The 20548-nt window shown below is 44.2% G+C and overlaps 1 protein-coding gene across 2 annotated transcripts; it reads left to right on the top strand.

Annotated features, from left to right (window-relative positions):
- The first annotated feature begins 2497 nt into the window (after positions 1–2497).
- On the top strand, positions 2498–19278 carry LGALS12 (galectin 12). 2 transcript variants are annotated; one of them, XM_023506772.2, is made up of 9 exons: positions 2498–2706; positions 11832–11920; positions 12203–12416; positions 13237–13356; positions 14424–14462; positions 14922–14948; positions 15425–15513; positions 17703–17853; positions 18782–19278. In XM_023506772.2, the coding sequence occupies exons 1-9, from the start codon at positions 2635–2637 to the stop codon at positions 18926–18928; spliced, it is 948 nt and encodes a 315-aa protein (XP_023362540.1). In that variant the 5' UTR covers positions 2498–2634; the 3' UTR covers positions 18929–19278. The 2 variants fall into 2 exon arrangements, with proteins under 2 accessions (XP_023362540.1, XP_012408522.1); XM_012553068.3 differs by lacking the exon at positions 2498–2706 and adding an exon at positions 3456–3491.
- Positions 19279–20548: the final 1270 nt, after the last annotated feature.

Here is a 20548-nt window from a genome sequence, read left to right as displayed (position 1 = left end):
GGACAGCAGAAGGATGGAGCATGGCCTTACATACATATACTCTGGCTTCCAGGCCAGAAGATTGAAGAAGTAGATGAAACCTTTTAGGGCTAAAAGGCCAAAGAAGGGATCTCAAACCTTGGGGAACCTGAGAAAACCTTCAAGAAAAGCTGCAAGGGAAGGTGGTCCCAAAGGAGAGATCCAAGCAGGGGTGGGCTGGGGAACAGCTCCAGCTGGGGAGCTCCTGAGTTGGGTAGTTAACAATCAATCATGTTAACAATTAGTGCCAACTCTGTGCCTAGTTCAGTTGTTTCTGCCCTGTTAAAAGGGTACAGGTGCTATCGGCTCCCAGGGGCAAAGTTCACCCTTCATTGAGCAGCTGGCAATAAGTCAGGTGGCCACAAGATCAAGGCTCTGAGACCAAAGACAGATTAATGATCTTTATGAACTACTCACCCCACAGTCCTTAAGGCACTCCCTTGGTGCAGGGAGTTTGGTCATTTTCTCTGAGGGGAGCTATAATCCATAAACAGCAACCAGGAGAGATGAGTCTGGCTCCCAAAACAGAACACCTTCTTCCTTTTCTAGTTCAAAGTCTCCATTCTTTTTTTTTTTTTAAATAAAAAGATGAAGGATGTATTCACACAAAAAATTGCATAGATGGACTTTATGTGAGTTTCTACTGCTTGACTATTTTTTCTTTTTTCATATTTTTCCCAATTATATATAAAAATCTTTAACTTTTTTAAAATTTTGTATTCCAAATCTCTATCTTCCTCAACTCTGCCCTCCCCAATTGAAAAGATAAGTAATTTGGTGTATGTTATATTATTTACAATCATGCAAAATATATTTTCATATTAGTCATATTGGAAAAGAATAAATAAAATATGTGAAAATATAAAGAAAAATAAAGTTTTAAAATATGCTTTGATTGTGTATACCCTCTGATCCAGCAGTGTCTCTACTGGGTCTCTATCCCAAAGAGATCATAAAAGAGGGGAAAGCACATGTGCAAAAATGTTTGTGGCAGCCCTTTTGTAGTGGCAAAAAATGGAAAGTGAATGGTTTCCCATGAGTTGGAGAATGGCTGAATAAGTTATGGCATATGAATGTTATGGAATATTATTGTTCTATAACAAAAGATCAGCAGGCTGATTTCAGAGAAGCCTGGAAGGACTTGCAGGAACTGATACTAAGTGAAGTGAGTAGAACCAAGAGAACGTTCTACACAGCAATGTGTTTTCTTTCTCTTTTTTTCCTTTTTGGTTTGATTTTTCAGCATATACAGCATGATAATTGTGGAAATACGTATAGAAGAATTGCATTTATTTAACATATGTTTAACATATATTACATTACTTACTGTCTAGGGAAGGATATAGGGTAAAGAGAGGGAAAAAATTGGAAAACAAGGTTTTGCAAAGGTAAATGTTGAAAATTATCTATGCATGTTTTGAAAATAAAAGGTTAAAAAAAGGTATGCTTTGACCTTCATTCAGAGTCCATTAATCTTTTCTCTGGAAGTAGATAACGATTTTCATCATAAGTCCTTTGAAATTGTCTTGGATCATCGTGTCACTGAAAAAACCTAAATCATTCCCAGTTGGTCATTGTATTTTACTGTTATTATGTACCATGTTCTCTGCTTCTGCTTACTTCACTTTGACGATACTCGCATCAGTTCGTGAAAGTCATTCCAGGTTTTCTGAAAATATCCTACTTTTCTTGTACTACCCCAGCTTGATCAGCCATTCCCCAACTGATGGGTACCCTCGCAATTTCCGATTCGTCAACACCACAAAGAGAGCTGCTATAAATGTTTTTGTTCACATAGGTCATTTTCCCTTTTGGTTTTTTGTGTTTTTTTTTTTTTAGAATACAGAACTAGTAGTGGTATTGCTGGATCAAAGAGTATACACAGTTTTATAGCCCTCTGCACATAGTTCCAAATTATTTTTCCAGAATGGTTGATCAGCTCACAGTTCCACCAACAACGTGGCAGTGTTCCGATTTTTCCACCTCCCCTCAAACATTCATCATTTGATAGAGATGAGGTAGTACCTCAGAATTAGTTTAATATGCCTTTTTCTAATCAATAGTGTGAATTTTTAAAAATAGCTTTGATTTCTTCACCTGAAAGCTGCTTGTTTGTATACTTTGACCATTTATCAATTAGGGAATTACTTGTATTATAAATTTTACTCAGCTCTCTATTTAAGAGAAACACATGGTAGTCACTTAAGAAATCTAGATTTGAATCGAAATCTCTGGGCCTCCATTTACCCATCTGTAAAATGAGAGAGTAGGGCATTAAGGACTAAATCTGGGATTCTCTGTTCTCCAAGTTGGCTTGCCAGATGGGGGGTGGAGGAAGGATCCAGGAGGGGATAGAGGAGCTTGGCTGATTTGTGAAAGGCCTTCCAAGTCAAACAGCTATCACAGCTCTTGCCAGAGGCTATAAAGGGCATTAGGACCCTGAAGGGAATGGGCTAACCCAAGAGCTGGGAGAAAGGGCTTTGGATACATTCAGAGCCAGTCCCTGGAGACGAGAGTCAATCAGGTTGGCGGGGCTGACCTTGGCCCCAACAGCTCCCAGACTCAGAGCAGCGTCAGAGAGAGAGAGCTACCTGGCTCCTCACTCACTCACCCTCCATGTGGCGAGGAGAAGGAGGTCTGGACCCCCTTCCTGACAGCTTCATCTTGCAGCCACCAATCTTTTTCCCGGTGAGTAGTTTCCCTGGCCAGGGAACTCTTGGTGGCAGGCTCTCTAACCTCCCAAATTCTAGTAATGAATGCTGGGAAGCAGGACAACTTCATCCTCTTCCCACCATCAGTGGTGTCTGGCTGTGGAGGATTGTCCTGCTCTAAGCAGACCTTGTATTCAGTGGAGTGGAAAGCACCTTGAATCTGGAGTTGAGGGGCAGGATCTTGGGTTACCATCTCAACTCTTGACTCAAATCACAAGGCAGGGTAAGGAGAGTGCTTGTTTTGAAAGCAGGAAGAGAGAAATTTGCTTCTGATTCCTTCAATCTGTCCTCCCTTCCCTTTTTTCACCCCATGCTCCGTCTACTTCTGCCCTTTCTTCTATCAGCCTTCCCTCTTACCTTTTCTTTCCCTTTTCTCCTTCTACTTCCCCACAGGATAAGAGAAATTTCTATACCCAACAAGGGGTGTATGTTATTCCCTTTTTGAGCCAAATCTGATGAGATTAGGATTCAAAAAAGCTCATTCCCCTCCCTTCTTTCCCTCTACAATAATAATAATTATTTTTGTGTAATAGTAATGAGTAATAGTAATTTTTTGTGCCTCTTCATGTTGTGAGGGATGTAGAAGACCCTTATCCAAAATGACTCCTCAGAGATCACTCAGTAGAAGGCAGAAAAGTTGTTTATTGAAAACCTCTGGAGGATGAGCCGGCCCATCGCGAGATAAGAAAGAGAAAGCTCGCGGTAGGAGGGCTAAAGAAGTAGTAAAGATACACAGCTTTTATACAAGAAATTACATCACAGGTAAGAGAGCACTGAGAAGGGGAGGGGGAGGCATCTAATTGGTTGTTGCTATTTGGGGAGATTGAAATGGAAGGTTTCTGTTTCCCTGAAATCTTAGGGAAACAGAAAGTCAGGCCTTCAGGCTTAATCAAGCAGACAGTGATCCAACTAATAGACTAAATATTGATACATGTCAAATACCGATAAATGTCATCAGCTCAGGTTAAGTAAATATGTTTCTAGATGGCCAAGGCTCAAGTAGATATGAGCCTGCACATATTATACAGGTCAGAGGGGAAACACAGAAATAATAAAATACAGAAAAAGAATTCATACATTCCTGTAAGTTCTTCACCTTATCTATTCTCCACAATGTGATCTAATTTACCCCATTTTGCCTCCCCTTTCCTCTTCTCCCAGTATGATCCTTATTTCACCTCTTAATTTCTTTTTTATGTCATTACATCAAAAACTACCTTGAACCCGTGCTCTATGTACACCCTTCTAACTGCCCTAACAAAGATCCAGTTCTCAAGAGTTCCTCATATTATAACAAAACAGAAATTTGAATCCTGACCCTTAAATTCTTTATGTAGATTGTAGAGAAGAGACTTAGCCACTGAGCCTCAGTATTCTCTATAAAATGGAGATAATAATGAGTTCAGTTCCTGTCCCCAGTAGGTTGTTCTGAGGCTCCTAAGAGACCTTGGCAAAATGTTTTGCAATCCTTGCAGCTAATTAAGTTATTATTATTGCTATTGCTATCTGTGTGACCTTGAGCAAGTCCAAGAGATAAATCTCCCCATCATTTGGGATCTTTCAAGCTGAAAGGTTATTGATGACTATGTGCTAAATAGCAGTGGACTAAATAATCTCTGAGGCCCCCTTTGGCTCTAAACAGATGATGTCTGTCATTCTAATTCTTACTCAAGTATTAGTGACTTATGTGTTCCTCCTTCCTAGAAGCATTTCAGACTCCTATAATCTATGGAATTATAGGTTTGGAGTAAAAAGGGACACCCCTAATATCATCTGGCCCATCTACCTTATTTTGCTGACAAAGAGAGTGAGCCTTAAAGAGGTAAAGTGACCATTTACATTTTCCCACTGGGTTAAGGGGGAGATGCAGCAGCTTATGGATCAGTCACTGAGAGTTAGTAAGTGTCAAAAATAAAGTTTGAACTCAAAACTTTCTGACTTCAAAGCCAACGATCCCAACTATTCTATTATTCTTCCTCTCCTAGAGAGGTCTTAATTATCCATATGAAAGCAGAAGAGATTAAATGAAATGATCTCTAAGCTTCCTTTCAGTTTAACATTCTGTGATTCCATATTTTTGTGAGAAAAAGGCAGTTTTCCTCCTCTGCCAGGATTTGCTCCCAATCTTTTTAAAAATTATTTTTCAATTATCAAGCATTTATTTCTCTTCTAGCCATTCTCCCACCTTGAAAAAGGAAAGCAAACCTCTTGTAATCTGTGTGTGTACATACATACATACATACATACATATATAAGATATATGCATATAGTTGAGCAAAACAAATTCCCATATTAGCCATTCCCCCCAAAATGTGCCTCATTCTGCCTAATAAGTCCATCATCTCCCCATCCAGATGGGAACATGTTCTTCCTTATCAGGTCTCTGAGATTATAGTTGGTAACTACATTGCTCAGAGTCCTTAACTCTTTTTGTTTGTTTGTTTGTTTGTTTGTTAACTCTTTCAAACTTGGTTGTCCTCAGTGTTGTTGTTTTTGTAGAAATTTGTTTCTTATTACTTAAGATATAATAGCGTTTTTATAACACTATAATATTTCATCATATACATATGCTATTATTTCTTCTACCATTTCCTAATTGATATTAATTCTTAATATCCAGTACTTTGCTACTACAAAGAGTTTCTACAAATATTTGTATACATATAAGTCTCTTTTATTTTTTTCTGAATTTATTTAGTATTTTATTTTCCTCCAGTTATGTATAAAATTATTTCCAACATTCATTTTTAAAACTTTGGATTCCAAATTCTCTCCCTTCTTCCCCCACCCCTCCATTGAAAGGACAAGCAATTCGTTATAGGTTAGTTATGTGTAGTCATGCAAAACATTTCCATATTAGTCATATGTGAAAGAAAATATAGACCAAAAAAACCCCTCAAGAATAATTAAGTTTAAAAAAAGTCCACTTCAATCTGGAATCAGACATCAGCAGTTCTTTCTTTGGGGATGGATAGCATTTTTCATCATAAGTCCTTCAGAGTTGTCTTGGATCATTGCATTCTTGAAAATCATTAAGTCGTTTACAGCCAATTGTTCTACATCATTACTGTTAGTTACTTTGTACACAGTATATGCCACTTTGCTTCAGCTTCTGTAAGTCTTTCCAGGTTTTTCTAAGAGCATCTTGCTCATCATTTCTTCTAGTACAAGAGTATTCCATCACAATCACATAAAACAATTTGTTCAGCTATTCCCCGATTGACGGGCGTCCCCTCAGTTTCCAATTCTTTGCCCCCAGAAAAGAGTTGCTATAAATATTTTTGTACTTATAGGTTCTCTTCCTTTTTGTTTTTTAATCTCTTTTGGGATATAGTCCTAATATTGCTAGGTCAAAGGTTTTATGCCCCTTTGGGCCTACTTCCAAATTATTCTACAGAATGATTAAATCAGTTCACAGCTCTACCAACAGAGCATTAATGTCTCATTTTTCCCACATTCCCTCCAACATTTATCAATTTGTCATTAGATATGAGGTAGTACCTCAGAATTGTTTTAATTTGCATTTTTCCAATCAATGATGATATAGAGCATTTTTCATATGGATATAGATAGTTTGGATTTAATTTATTGGAAAACTGTTCATATCTTTTGATCATTTGTCAACCGGAGAATGGCTCTTAGTTTTATAAGTTTGACTCTGCTCTCTATATGCTTGAAAAATTAGGTCTTTATCAGAGAAAATTGCTTCAAAATTGTTTTACAGTTATTATTGCTAACTATATTTTCCCATCCTATTTGCCCCTCATTTATTCTATTCTCTCTCTCCTTTTATCCTGTCCCTCTTTCTGATTACATTCTCCCCCAAATCTGCCCAAATTTTTTATCACTGCCCCCCACACACATACTTTTTCCCCTTCCTCTCCTACTTTCCTGTAGGGTAAGATTTCTATACCCATTGGAGTGTGTGTTATTCCCTTTTTGAGCCAATTCTGATAAGAGGTAAGGTTCAATCACTGTGTCTCATCTCCCCTTTCTCCCCCTCCACTATAAATACTTTTTCTTGTGTCTTTCATGTGTGATAGTTTCCCCCATTCTACCTCTTCCTTCCCCTTTCTCCCAGTACATTCTGCTCTTACCTCTTAATTTTATTTTTTAAGATATCATCCCTTCATCCTCAATTCTTACCTTTGTCCTCTGTGTATACTCCTTCTAACTGCTCTAATAATGAGAAAATTCTTATGACTTAGAAGTGTCATCTTCCATGTAGGAATGTCAACAGTTTAACCCCATTAAATCCCTTAGGATTTCCCTTTCCTATTTAACCTTTTTATGTTTCTCTTATACTTGAAAGTCAAATTTTCTATTTGTCTCTGGTCTTTCATCAAGAATGCTAGAAAGTTTTGTATTTCATTGAATGTCCATTTTTTTCCACTGAAAAATTCTACTCAGTTTTGCTGAGTAGGTGATTCTTGGTTGTAATCCTAACTCCTTTGCCCTCCAGAATATCATATTCCAAGCAATCTAATCCTTTAATGTAGAAGCTGCTAAATCTCGTGTTATCCTGACTGTGGCTTCACAATATTCGAATTGTTTCTTTCTGGCTGCTTGCAATATTTTCTGCTTGACCTGGTGTTGGTGTTTTTTCTCCTTTAAATAATAATATAATAATAAGATCCAAAATCGCACCCAGCTGATAAAAGTTCAGACCTTTTATTGTGTCCTTCAATATAGCCCGGTTAGCTCAGGCCTATCTCTCCGTTTGGTTCCAAGAGGTCTTGCAGCTTTGTCCTTGGCTTCTGCCTCTGCTTTCTTCAGCCTCCAGCCAGCACCAAGTTGGAAGATGCAATGCATTTCTCTTGTCTCGAAGATAGATGGCTTGTGGGCTTCCTCCCAGAGTGCTCCTTTCCGACCCCTGGGAATGTTCCCAAGAAACTCTCTCGAGTGGCTCACTGAAGCTGTATTTATGCTATTTCTCTAAGAGTGGGATTGAGGGATATCTCCCAGCATGCTCTCTGAAATCTCCCAAACATGTGAACTCCAATGAGTACTTAAATATTTCTTGCTTCTATGAGCTCTCTAAAGGTGTGAACACAAGCATCCTTTCTATCAGTTGTACTTAGTCCCTTGTTTCAAGTTCTGGCCCAAAATATCTCCTTCTAAGATCAAATCAATCATATTGAACCATGCTAAATTAGATAATTATTGTCTCTATCAACTCTAATGGCTTAACACTTTGTAAAGATTCCAACAACTGGGAACTGTGGAATTTTGTTATAATGTTCCTCAGAATTTTCATTTTAGGATCTCTTTCAGGAGGTGATCAGTGGATTCTTTCAATGACTATTTTACTCTCTGGTTCTAGAATATCAGAGAAGTTTTCCTTGATCATTTCTTGACCATTTCAGATCAATAAGTGGCATCCTCTGTGCCTGTATAAATGGCTCCTGTGAATTCTTAACAATGAGGACTATTTTCTCACCCCTGGTTTCTAGATACTTTGTTTACCTCATACTTTTTTCAGTTAAATAGATAATAGATATAGAAAATGTATATACTCATATCTTGGATTTAACATATACTTTAACATATTTAACATGTATTGGACTACCTGCCATCTAGGGGAGGAGTGGGAGGAAAGGGGGAAAAAGTTGGAACAGAAGATTTTCCAAGGATCAGTATTGAAAAATTACCCATACATATATTTTGTAAATAAAAAGATATAATAAAAAAGAAAAAAAAAGATCATTTCTTGAAAAATGATGTCCAGGTTTTCTTCTTTTGGCAAGCAGTTCAATAATTTTTAAATTATCTCTATTGGATCTATTTTTCAGGTCACTTCTTTTTCCAATGAGATACTTCTATTTTTTATTCTTTTGATTTTTATTTATTGTTTCTTGATTTTCCAAAAGGTCATTAGTTTCCATTTGCTTCTAATTTTTAAGAAATTTTTTTGTATCTCCTTTTCACTTGGCCAATTTTACTTCTTAAGGAGTTTTTTTTTTCCTTCAGTGAATTTTTATGCCTTTTTTTTCTATTTGGCCAATCCCATTTTTTAAGGCAGTTTTTTTACTTCAGTAACTTTTTGTACCTCTTTTACCTGTTCTGTTTTTTTTTTACAGTGTTATTTTCTTTACTATTTGTGTGTGTGTGTGTGTGTGTGTGTGTGTGCCTTCTTTACCAAGCATTGACTCATTTTTTTCATGATTTTCTTGCATTAGACACATTTCTCTTCCCAATTCCCCCTGTACTTCTCTTCCTTGATTTTCAAAATCCTTTTTGAAGTCTTTCACATCCTGGGACCAATAGAGGGAGGATCCCTAAACTTCAGAGGTTTTGTGCAGCTATTTTCAGAGTTATTTCTAAGAACCTGGAAGTTTTCAGTTCTTCCAAGATTGGTATGACCTAAAGACTGTTGTGTTTACCACTCTTGTGGCCTGTGCTCGTGGTCTGTGAGTGACCACAAGCATTCTTTTCTGCCCTGGAACTGTGAGGAGGGTCCCCACTCCATTGTAGCCACAAGCTCTGGTGTGTTAATGCTTCTCCTCACCCTGAGACTGCCACCCAGGACTGTGATATAAATCTGAGTATAGACCAAAAAACAGGGTCCTGCCTCAGTACCGGCAAAGACATCCCTGTAATCTTCTGACCAATTGTTCAATCCCCTTATTATCTGTGGATTGAAAGCTCTGGAAACCATCACTGATGATGATGATGATTCAATAGCCCCCCAGGTCTCTTCCTGGTTTGCTGGTGCAGCCTGTACTGGACAGTACTCCACTCTCACCCGGTGGGACAGACCTTTCCTACCGATCTTCTAAATTGTCTTTGGTTAGAAAATTATTTTACCCCCGTCCTTTCGTGCGTTCCGCTGTTCCAGGAATTGTTTTTATGGCATTATTTCAAGACGTTTGGATTGGTTTAAGGCATACATAAGTCTTTTTCTTCTTTCTTTGATCTCTTTAAAGTATAGCTGGGTCAAAGAACATGCCCAATTTAGTGACATTGTGGGTATAGTTCCAGTTCCCGGACTGACTCACAGCTTCACCAACAGAGCATCAAAGTTTTTCCACCAAATTTGCCAGCATTTGTCATTTTCCTTTTTTCATCATCTTTATTAATATGAGGTGTGTAAATGTGAACTAAGGAATTGCTTTCATTAATGATTTGGGCTGTTTTTTCCATATGGCTATTGATGACTTAGATTTCTTCCTCTGACAACTGCCTGTTCATCTCCCTTGATCATTTATCAATTGGGAAATGGCTCTTATTTTCATAAACCTAAATCCGTTCTCTATCTTGCTCCTAATCTTTCAAGGAAAGTCTGGCTGTTCTATTGGCCAAGGAAAGTCAAAGGCTGAATTTATCCTTTATCATCCAAGACTAAATTAAGCCTTTGAAAGGACTGAGCTCCTTTCCCATAGGGTATAAGGAAGAATTAATGAGAGCAATGAAATCCCAGGGTTCCCTAATTAGTTCTTATTCCTCATATGGTCACTACCTCCTCCCTAGAACTTTGGTTCATCAGAGGCCACAAGGGCATGCTGGGTAATGACTGAATCAGATAGCTGTTTGCATTAAGGCTCTGACTCTCATGCTAAGACCTTCCTTAGGCTGACTCATAAGGGTCTGCTAGACCAACTGACCTTTTCACCTCCATTTATCTCCCCCCCCCTCCCCACCAAGGATGTTAACCTGTTTGAAACAGTGGGGCAGGCTGCCTTTTAAAGCCAGAAAGTAGAAAAATCCACAGAGAAAGTTTCAGCTCAATTAATCAGGAAACATTAAGGTTTTATTATAGCAATAAGGTAGCACAAGGAGTAGAATGCTACATTTGTAATCAGAAGACTACTTGAGTTGGATTGCAGCCTCAGATACTTACTAAGGGCAGTAATTTGTGAGCTCCGGTTTCTATATAATGGGGATAATGGTACCAACCTTCTAGCGTGGTTGTAACGATCAAATGAAATCCGATGTAAAATGCTTTACATACTTTAAAGAGCTATAAAATAAGTAGCATTTCTACAGTGTTTTGAGGTTTTACAAAGTGCTATCCATAAATAAACAAATGTATGCATATAAATATGGCACATAAATAAAATAGAATGTTTTGCTCCTGTAAGAAATGGTGACTACAGAGAAATAGGAGAGAGAAGACCTGTGTGTAAAGAATTTTATATATTATTATTTAATAATAATAAATAATAATATTTATTAATGAGTGAATTGTGAATAAGTGAATTAATTATTAAATAATAAACTAAAGCTATGTATATATATATTATATATATATATATATGTTAGCTGTTGTTATTTTTACCTCTCACAACAACTTGATCAGGTAGGTGTTATTATCCCCATTTTACAGATGTGGAAACCCAGGCTGTGAGATACTGAGCAGCTTGCCCAGCATCACACAATCAATAAATGTCTGAGACAGAATTGAAACTCTACCTCCTGGTTCAGAGCTGTTATCATATTGTCTCCCTCAGGGATCAATCCAACCTAAAGTGTTGATTTACTAGGCCTTAGGGAACAGACCAAAATGAAACCGTCCCTGCCCTCCACTGAGCTTACATTCTACTGGGATATAAAGGGGAGGAGACTGAAGAGATCAGGCTCAGGGAACTGGGCTTCCCCAACCATGGTACTCCCATGCAGATGATGCACATCGACGTCACTCCAGATGTGAAAGATAGGGGCGCTGAGGAGAGAGACAAAATTCAGAAGAATCCCCCTTTTTTTCCACATATGGACTCTGATTTTTCCAAAATCACAAATGCCCTCTATCCACGGCAATGGCCACATCCAGCACTTAATTGTGCACCAGAGTTTGCAAAGCTCTTTACAGTGAAGCTCTTAGTTGAACCTCACCCTCCTGACCCTTATCTGCAAGGTGTGCCCTCTCTAGTCTTTCCATCTCTATGTGGGTCCCCTGCCTCCTGCCTTTTTTTTTTTCTTTTTGCTGAGGTAATTGGGGTTAAGTGACTTGCCCAGGGTCCCACTGCTAGGAAGTGTTAAGTGTCTGAGATTAGATTTGAACTCAGGTCCTCCTGACTTCAGGGCTAGTGCTCTCTCCATTGCACCACCTAGCTGCCCCCTCCTGCCTTGTCACATCACCTTGCCCACGCCTTTGTTTTCCAGATAATCCCCTATGTCACAACAATTTTTGGTGGCCTTCACGCCAGGAAGATGGTCATGGTCCAGGGAGTGGTCCCACCTGATGCTCAGAGGTAAGTGGCTCAATCCTGGTATCGAGAGGGCCCCAACCTCCTCAGCACCGCCTCCCAAAAGGTAATGATGGGGAAGGGGGCGAGGTTACTTGCTTCGCTCCATAGACCCCAGAACAATAACCACCTGAGGCTGAACAGGATACTGGGGCCAGCCCAGGTGCCCATAGTCAGCCCTATTACCCTCCAGCCAAGATGCTCTGCAGCGAGCACCAGACTTCCCAGGTGGGGCTCCAGGGCTCTGGGCTCATCGTGTCCCATCCCTCCCTGCCCTGGCCCTGCCAGGTTCCAGATCGACTTCCAGTGTGGCTGTAGCCTGCAGCCCCGGCCGGACATCGCCTTTCACTTTAACCCTCGATTCTACACCAATAAGCCCCATGTCATCTGCAACACCCTGCACTGGGGACAATGGCAGCGGGAGGCTCGCTGGCCGGAGCTTCCCCTGGGCAAGGGGGACGCTTTCCTGATCCTCTTCCTCTTTGGAAACGAGGATGTAAAGGTAATAGGTGAAGGAGGGGATGGAGAGTCATGGGCTCATCTGGGAGGAGGTGAGAAGAGAAAAAGAGGAGGGAAAGAAGAAGGGAGAGAAGAAGAGGGAGAAGGAGAAGGGAGAGGGGGAGAAGGAGGGAAGAGCAAAAGGGAGAGAAGAAGAGAAGGAAGGAGTGAAAGAGAAAGAAGAGAAGAGGAGGGAGGAGGGAAGAAATTGAGGAAGAGGAGTGAAAAGAAAGGGAAAGAAGGTCAGGATGTTTAGAAAAAGGAAAGAGAGGAGAAAAAGGAGAAGGAGGGAAGAGAAAAAGAGAAAGAAGAAGAAGAAGGAGCAAAGGAGAAGGAAGAAAAAAGGAGGGAGGAGGGAAGAAGAGGAGGAGAAAGGAAAGGAAAGGAGGCCAGTATGTCTAGAAAAAAGAGGAAGAGGAAAAGAGAAAGGAGAAGAAGGAGGGAAGAGAAAAAGGAAGAGAAGAAAAGGAGGAAGAAGCAAAGGAGAAGGAATAAAAAAAGGAGGGAGGAGGAGAAAAAATAGAAGGAGGTTAGAATGCCTAGAAAAAGGAGAGAGAGAAGGAGGGAAGAGAAAAAGTGAGAGAAGAAGAAGAGGAAGGCACGAAGGAGAAGAAGAGGGAGGAGGAAAGAGGGAAGAGAAGGAGGCAGAGGGAAGGCTCGCATAGACTAGGGAGGCAGGAATCATTTGATACCCACCACTGGCAGTTGACCTTCCCAGAAGACCAGGGGTTCCTGATCAGCTCATTCCTTGTCCTGAAAGTGAAGAGGTGGGTGGGAGCCGGCAGGGCCTGGACACCAGGGGGACCAGCCATCTTTTTCTCCAGGTGAGCGTGAATGGCCAACACTTCCTCCACTATCCCTACCGGCTCCCGCTGTCACGCGTGGACACCCTGGGCATTTATGGCCACGTTTTTGTGAAAGCTGTCGGATTCCTGAATAGCAATGTAATTTGTCTGTGGTGGGACTGTCTGTCATACGGACCTGGGTGGGCACAGGGGCTTTCTGCTTCTAGTTGGGAGGGATACAGGGAGAGAAGAGGCCAAGGCAAGGGTGATTTACAGGGGAAGAAGGGAAAGGCTAAAGGAAAGGGGTGAGCTCTTCCCTGATGGAGCACGTGGCTTCTTGGGCATTGATGAGCTCTGTGGGCACAAATTTAAAAAGACTAGACCCCCCCACTTTGTCTCAGATAACAAAGTCTCATATATATAGTATGTCCTATCTATCTATATAACATAAACTATATATATTACATATCTAGTATAAGTCCTATCTATATAACATAAACTATATATATATATATAACATATATAGTATAAGTCCTATATATTTTTCATATTTAGTATAAGGACTATCTATATAATATATACTATATATTTAGTATAAGTCATATATATATTTTATATATCTAGTATAAGTCCTATCTATATAACATAAACTATATATATATTACATATATAGTATAAGTCCCATATATTTTTCATGTTTAGTATAAGAACTATCTATATAATACATACTATATATTATATATTTAGTATAAATCCTATATATATATTATATATAGCATAAGTCCTATCTATATAATATATACTATATATATTAAATATATACAGTATAAATCCTCTCTATATATTATATATATAGTATAAGTCCTATCTATATACTATATGTTACATATATAGTATAAGTTCTATATATATATATATAGCATATATAGTATAAGTCTATCTATCTATATAATATATACCATATCTATTACATATATAGTATAAGTCATATATATATTTTATATATATTGTATAAGTCCTGTATATATAATATATGTAGTATAAGTCCTATGTATATATATGTTTATATATATGTATGTATGTGTATATATACATATAGTACTTAGACTATATAACAAAGTATAAACCCCATTCATGGGGAAAACCCCCAGACTCTCTGACGTGGCCAATTAAGGCTGTTTGCTGGCCCTGCTTGCCACAGCCCCCACCTTGTCTTTCTTGCACAGCCCTTTGTAGAAGGTGGAACAGAGTACCCAGAGGGACATGTGAGTACCAAGGGGCTTCCCGGCTTGGCCCAGGCTCCCGCTGTTCTTTGGCAAGGGCCCTTGAGAAGCTGGGCTGGGCTCCCTCTGCCCCCTGTGCAGGATGGGGAGGGACCGGGCACAGAGCCCTGAAGAAGGGCTTGCTGCATGCCAAGGGTGGCCAGATGCCAGCCCCTTCCTTCCCCCGCCATCCTCAGCTTGCCCAAGTGCCCGGCTGCCCCTTCCCTTACTGCCGTGGCTCCAGGGGCTCTCCAGCTCCCCGAGGCTTGCTCTTGAACTTTGCCTTTTCCACACCAAAGTCTCTTCTCTTTGACCCAGTAGAGAATTGCTTCTGAGCCTGCACAGGGCCAGACCCTGTCAAGTCAGCAAGAGTTGCCCATCTTGAGGCCGGGGGTATGGGGGGGGGGTGCTGGTCAGATGGGGGGAGGGGCGTGCTCTCACCAACTCCTTTTCCCTTGGCAGCCTTTTTTACTGAAAAGCTCCAGACTGGTGAGTGAGCCTTTCCTCCCGGCTTTGGGGACCCAATATTCCTGGGGGGCAGATGGGTGGGGGCCGAAAGACTTCCTCCCAGATTGGGGTTTTAAGGGGAAGAGCTAAGTTTCTTTGCAAGATGCTGCCTGCGGCTGGGTGGAGGGCCCGGTGGGACTGAAGCTCCCTGAGGCTTGGACTAAGGGGGTGTCCATAGCCCCAGCCCAGTGCCTGGCAGGTGTCGATGTGGCTGAATTTGGAGGAGCCAGGAGGAGTTCTGTGAGGTGGGCCCAGGGACAGGCAGCCGGTTCTGGGGCCCGAAGAGGCCTTTGCTGCTCTTGCCAAGGGCTCTGTGAGCGGAGAGTGTGCAGACAGAAGCTGTCTGTGTGGAGTGAGGGGGAGCCTCCCATCCCCCTTTGGCTCAGGCTCGTCTCTTGGGGGACCCCCTCTGGGCCGGGGCCTCCTAGGATCTCAGTAACCCTCCCTTGTCCTTTCAGGCAGTTCCCTGCACTTGGCCTCTTCCCAGAGGTCTGTGGCCAGGACAGGTCATTGTGGTTCGAGGTCTCATCTGTCCCAACCCTCAGGAGTAGGTACCTGCAGGATGCAGGAAGTGAGTGGTCCAAGGGGGTCCGAGTTCATTGTACGGATCCAGGGTGGAGGGCAGAAGTCGGGGGAAGCTCTCGCTGCAGGGCTGGGGCAAGACACCAGCCACCCAAGGGCCTCTCCTCGGGCACCCGAGTCAAGGATAAGGATGCTAAGGAACTCAGGTGTAGCAGATGCTGGGACACTCCCCATTTTAGAGCTGAGAAAAGGGGCCAAAGTCACACAGCTAAGTAAATGCATAAGGCCGGATGGGACTTCCCAGGCCAGCGCTTCTTCCTGGCCTGGTTCTGCTCTCAGAGCAAAGGTCCGAAAGCCAGGGTCTCCAAGCCTCCAGACTCAGCAGGTACCAAAGCAGGCAGGCAGGCAGCTTCCCGGATCCCCACCAAGCAGCCCGGCCCAGGAGGGCTGAGCCCCCTGCTGCCTTTTGGAAAGGAAGGCCATCCACAGGCCAAACACAAACCCTACTTTCTCCCAAACCCCCATACTCTGATTTGATCCACAATCGCCACCTCTCGGCCCTCGACCAAGAAACTCGGATGGGGATCATATGTGCTGCATCCTCTCTGCTCAGGGGTGACCCTGGGCTCCCCGGGCCAGACCAGGAGGATCGAGCTTTTGGTATGAACCAGGCCCATCTCTGCTCATCCCTGGCTACAAGGGGATGGGATCGTGGGCCACCACAACTCCTGAGATGCCCCACTGGGATGATCTTGAGGAACCAGCCCAGCTGCCGACATGTGCCCCGTGCTCTCCCTGCAGGGCAGTATGGTGGAGGGCTTGCTATCTCTGGAGTCAAAGGCCCCGAGTTCAAATCCCACCTCCAAACTGTACTGCCCATGTGACTTTGACCAAGTTACAGCATCTCCCAAAGGCTTCGGTTCTTGCACCGTCAGCTGGAGAAGGAGAGGGAAGCCCATGAGGTCCCTCCCAGCATCAGATCTATAATCCCAGGAGCTCCCAGCTTGTGCCTCTGCAGTCTGCCTTTGTCCTGTACAAAAGCAACCAACTAGGCAGGGAGAGAGAACGAATAATGAAATGAAATGAATAGTTGTGTCACGTTCTCCACTAACCATGAGTATGACAGCTGTCATTCCTCTAACTCATGTGATCCTCACAACTCGTACTGGTAGTTGCTGCTATTCCCATTTTATAGATGAGGACACTGAGGTCAGGGGGATGGGACGGGGAGGCCAGGTGACCTGCCCAGCATCACACAGCTGGTAAAAGGATTCTGAAGTAGAATTGGAATTCGGGACTTCCTGAGTCCAAGTCTAGCATCCGATCTGCTCCTGTCCACCCTCAGAGGCCCTTCAGGGAGAAAGGAGGGAGCTGTGTTTATATTTATCATACCTCAGCTCGGCATCTGTGGTCTGCCTGGGGAGCAGCCCCCAAATCCCATGAAGTTCTAGAGTCAAGGGGAGCCTTCGAGATCCTCTCCTCCTCACCCCTCATTTCGCAAGGAGAAACAGTGAGAAACAGGGAAGGAACTTCCCAGGATCCCATTCATGGGATCTGATGGGACCTTACTTTTCCTCCTCTAGGAGGTAAACTGAGATTCAGAGGTAGATGTCACTTGCTTAAGATCACAGTCAGGAAGCTTCAGAGTCAGAATTTGGTTGCAAACCCCTCTGCCTTAAGAAACCAAGTTGCAGTCCCTTCCCCTCTCCCCTACTTTACTTTAGCCCTAGTTGGCACAGGAGAGAGTGCCCCGGACTGTGGCAAGGCTGCAAGCAGACACGCAGCTGCCAAGAGCTGGGAGAGCTTAACCTTTTGGTGCCTACGGTGGATGAGATCTTATGGGAAATCCATTCTTCCCTTCTTTGTGTGGGAGGAAGGGTACTTGGGAGCTATAGCCTCCCTTAGCTAACTATTGCTACCTAAATCAGTGTGTTGCCACAGATAGGGCACCAGGTTTGGCACTATTTCTGTGTGATCTTGGGCATGTCATTTTCTTTTTTTAATGAGACAGCCAGTCTCTTAGGACCTACACGTGGTGGAGACATCATGCCCTATGAGTCTGCTTCTGGCTGAAATGCCTTGAGTGGGGACCCCTGGAGGGCACTAGTCCGCTCTCAGATGGGTGGGAAAGTACCCACCAGACCCTCCCAGTCCATCCCAGTTAAAGTGCTCCATCCCAATCTCCCCGCCTTTCCTCCCGTCTTCTGTATCCAGATTCACTCTGAGCCTCCTGGATGATTCCAGCCACCCCGCCGTGAAGCTCGAGGCTTGCTTCAGGAAGAGAACGTTGGCTTGGATCTCCCGGTGGGGCCGCAAGGAGCCCATCTCGGCCCCTTTCCTCTTTCACCCTCGGCGCTTCTTTGAGGTGAGGAGTTACAGGAGGCAGGGGTTCCATTTCCCCCAAACCTTAGTCTCTAAGGACGGATGGGAGGCGGGGGGAAGCACAGCCAGCGTCAACTCCAACACCCTCATTTTACACATGGGGACAGCAAGTTTTTGGTGAGACAGAACTAGCCAGGACTCCCATATTCCCATGAGGAAGCGAACAGTTAGCTCTGGAGAGTGGGGAAGTTCCCTCCAAGTGGGGAAGACTGGCACATAATTGGTCTGGGCCATCCTGGGCGAGGGACTTAATATTTCTGTGCCCTGGGCAGCTCCCCAAGGCTGCAAGTTGCCAACTAGGTGCGGGCCCAGCTTGGGAAAAGGCTCCCCTCTCTGGGAGTTTCCCATACCAAAGAAATCACTATTCCCAAAGAGAAAAAATATCCCCATGACTCCCACTGAAACTTCCTGGTGAAGCTGAGGTGGGATTCTCGAAGGCCGGCCGATGGAATGAACTGAAAAGGTGGAGCCGCTCAGGCCGTGTATCTGTTGCCTGAAGAGCTGACTGGCTCCATGTGGCACGGAGCGCGTCCCCAAGAGTGTCACAGGAGGAACTTTTCAGCCACAATCCTCCCAAGCCAGGGAGGGCTGCAGTCGGCATGGGGCCACAGCAGCACAGGGGGAAATCTGAAACTTCTGCCAGTTAATTATTAGGAATATGGCCAAGTGGAGGGGAGTTGGGAGAGTTGGGTTTAAAGTCAGGTCCTGACATTTGCCAACTGTGATGGGATGGGAGGGATCCTGCCTGGATCCGGTTCATGTGTGAGATGAGGACTGGACGGCTTTGGGAGCCCCTTCCAGCCCTCGAGCCCAGGGTTCCGCTATCCCAACAGGCCACGTGCCAGCTCCCCGGGCCAGGATGCTCCCCTTGGCTCCCTGAGCAAGCCCATGAGTGTCTCCTTGTTCCCTAGGTCCTGCTCCTGTGCAGGGGCAACGGCTTCATGCTAGCCCTGAATGGGAATGCAGTGGGGGCAGCCAGCCTGGGACAGCAGACTTTGGGGCGCCTCCGGGAGCTTCGGATCAGCGGCAGTGTGGAGCTGTACTGCGTCCACTGCTAGAGGCCCACTGGAGCATCCTAGCCCTAGGCCACCCCGGGGGCCCATCATGGGGTGCCTGGGCCTCCGTCAGCTAACCCCAACGGATTCCCCAATCTCACGCTGCCTTTGTTCCCCGGCCTGGCTTCAGAGGCACAGGGATGCTGCCCTTCCCCCTAGGGGCACCCCGATCAAACTACCCACATTTCCCCAGGGATGCATGCCCGTTAAATGGGTAGGGAGAAAACTGGCATGATTTTTCAGAGCAGAACGGAGAAGGGTTGGCAAGTTCCTGGCAGTCTGGGGTAAGGCTCTGCCAGTCCAGGGCACCGACAGAAGGAATTCTGGGTAAGGCCCTGCCAGGCCAGGGTACCGACAGAAGGAATTCTGGGTAAGGCCCTGCCAGGCCAGGGCACCGACAGAAGGAATTCTCTGCCTATCATCTGGGGACCTGACAGCACTTGGTGACAGGAGAGCTAACTCTGTGTTTGTCTTAGTATCCCAGCAGCCTTCAGTGCAATGCCTGGCACACAGTAGGTGCTTAATAAAAGCTTCTTGACTCAGTTTCAGTGCTCTGCCCACTTTGTGCTTCCCAAAATCTCACTGCTTTTGGTGTTGGTTTTCTCAGCTGCCATGATCCCTGATGCTTTGCTGGTCCAGCTTGGGATCAACTGAAACCTTCCCACAGACTGGGTGACCTTGAACCTCTGACACTCCATTCTTCCCCCTCTCCCCTACACTGAAGGCATCTGTAGAAGACCCTCCACCCCCACCCATGAGACCCATCCTAGTAGAGCACGATTCGAGGAGTGAGTTCAAATCCAGCCTGAGATGCTGATGTGCCTCTCAGCCTCAGTGGCCTCATCTGTAAAATTGAGGAAGCAGGACAGGGTACCCCCTAAGGTCCCTTTCAGCTCTAACTCTGCAATCCTGAGCATCCCTCCTCCGGGCCATGGCTGGGGACTGGGGCTCACTGAACAAAGGCGGTTTTCATTAGGAATCTGCTTTAATGGTTCTATTTGAAGGTTTGTTCTGCAACTCTTAAGGGAGGCCTGTGAGCGGGCCTAGCTGGGGCAGGGGCCACAGGCAGGCCCCTCTCTGCCCCCCGGAAGAGCGGACTCGCCGCCGCCAGGGCCCCTCCCAGGCCTCCTCAGGCTGCCTCTCGCAGCTGCCTCTCACGGGCATCAAAGGCTGCCTTCGTTGCCATGAGCTCTCCCAGAGCCTTCTTCACCTGCTCCATCTCCTGCTCTGCCTGCTGGTAGCGCTGCACTAGCTCACAGTTTTCCTGGCGCAGCTCCTCCATCAGGACACGGGCATCCGCGTTCTGCTGCTTGCACCGATTCCGGATCTGCTTGGCCTCCGTCAGCAGCGTCTCCACGGATTTCGCCACTGAATCGATTTGCTCCCTGGACATGGAAGGTGGGACTGTAGGGGAAGAGATTAGAAAAGGGGGAAAGCCTCACACTGGACAGTCACAAAACTCGGGGCAACAGCAATGAACACTGGACAAACCCTTCAGGGTGTGCCTCATTTTCCTTATCTGTCAAGGGAAAGCACCGATAGCCTCTGAGGTCCCTTCTAGTTCATGATTCTTTGACTGTAAACCATAAAGACGGAGCGTCACAGGTAGCTTCCATCACAATC

The sequence above is a fragment of the Sarcophilus harrisii genome, chromosome 6, assembly GCF_902635505.1.
Source record: "Sarcophilus harrisii chromosome 6, mSarHar1.11, whole genome shotgun sequence".
Classification (NCBI taxonomy): domain Eukaryota; kingdom Metazoa; phylum Chordata; class Mammalia; order Dasyuromorphia; family Dasyuridae; genus Sarcophilus; species Sarcophilus harrisii.
Note: the sequence above shows the minus strand (reverse complement) of the source record. Positions and strands in the feature narration are given on the sequence as shown.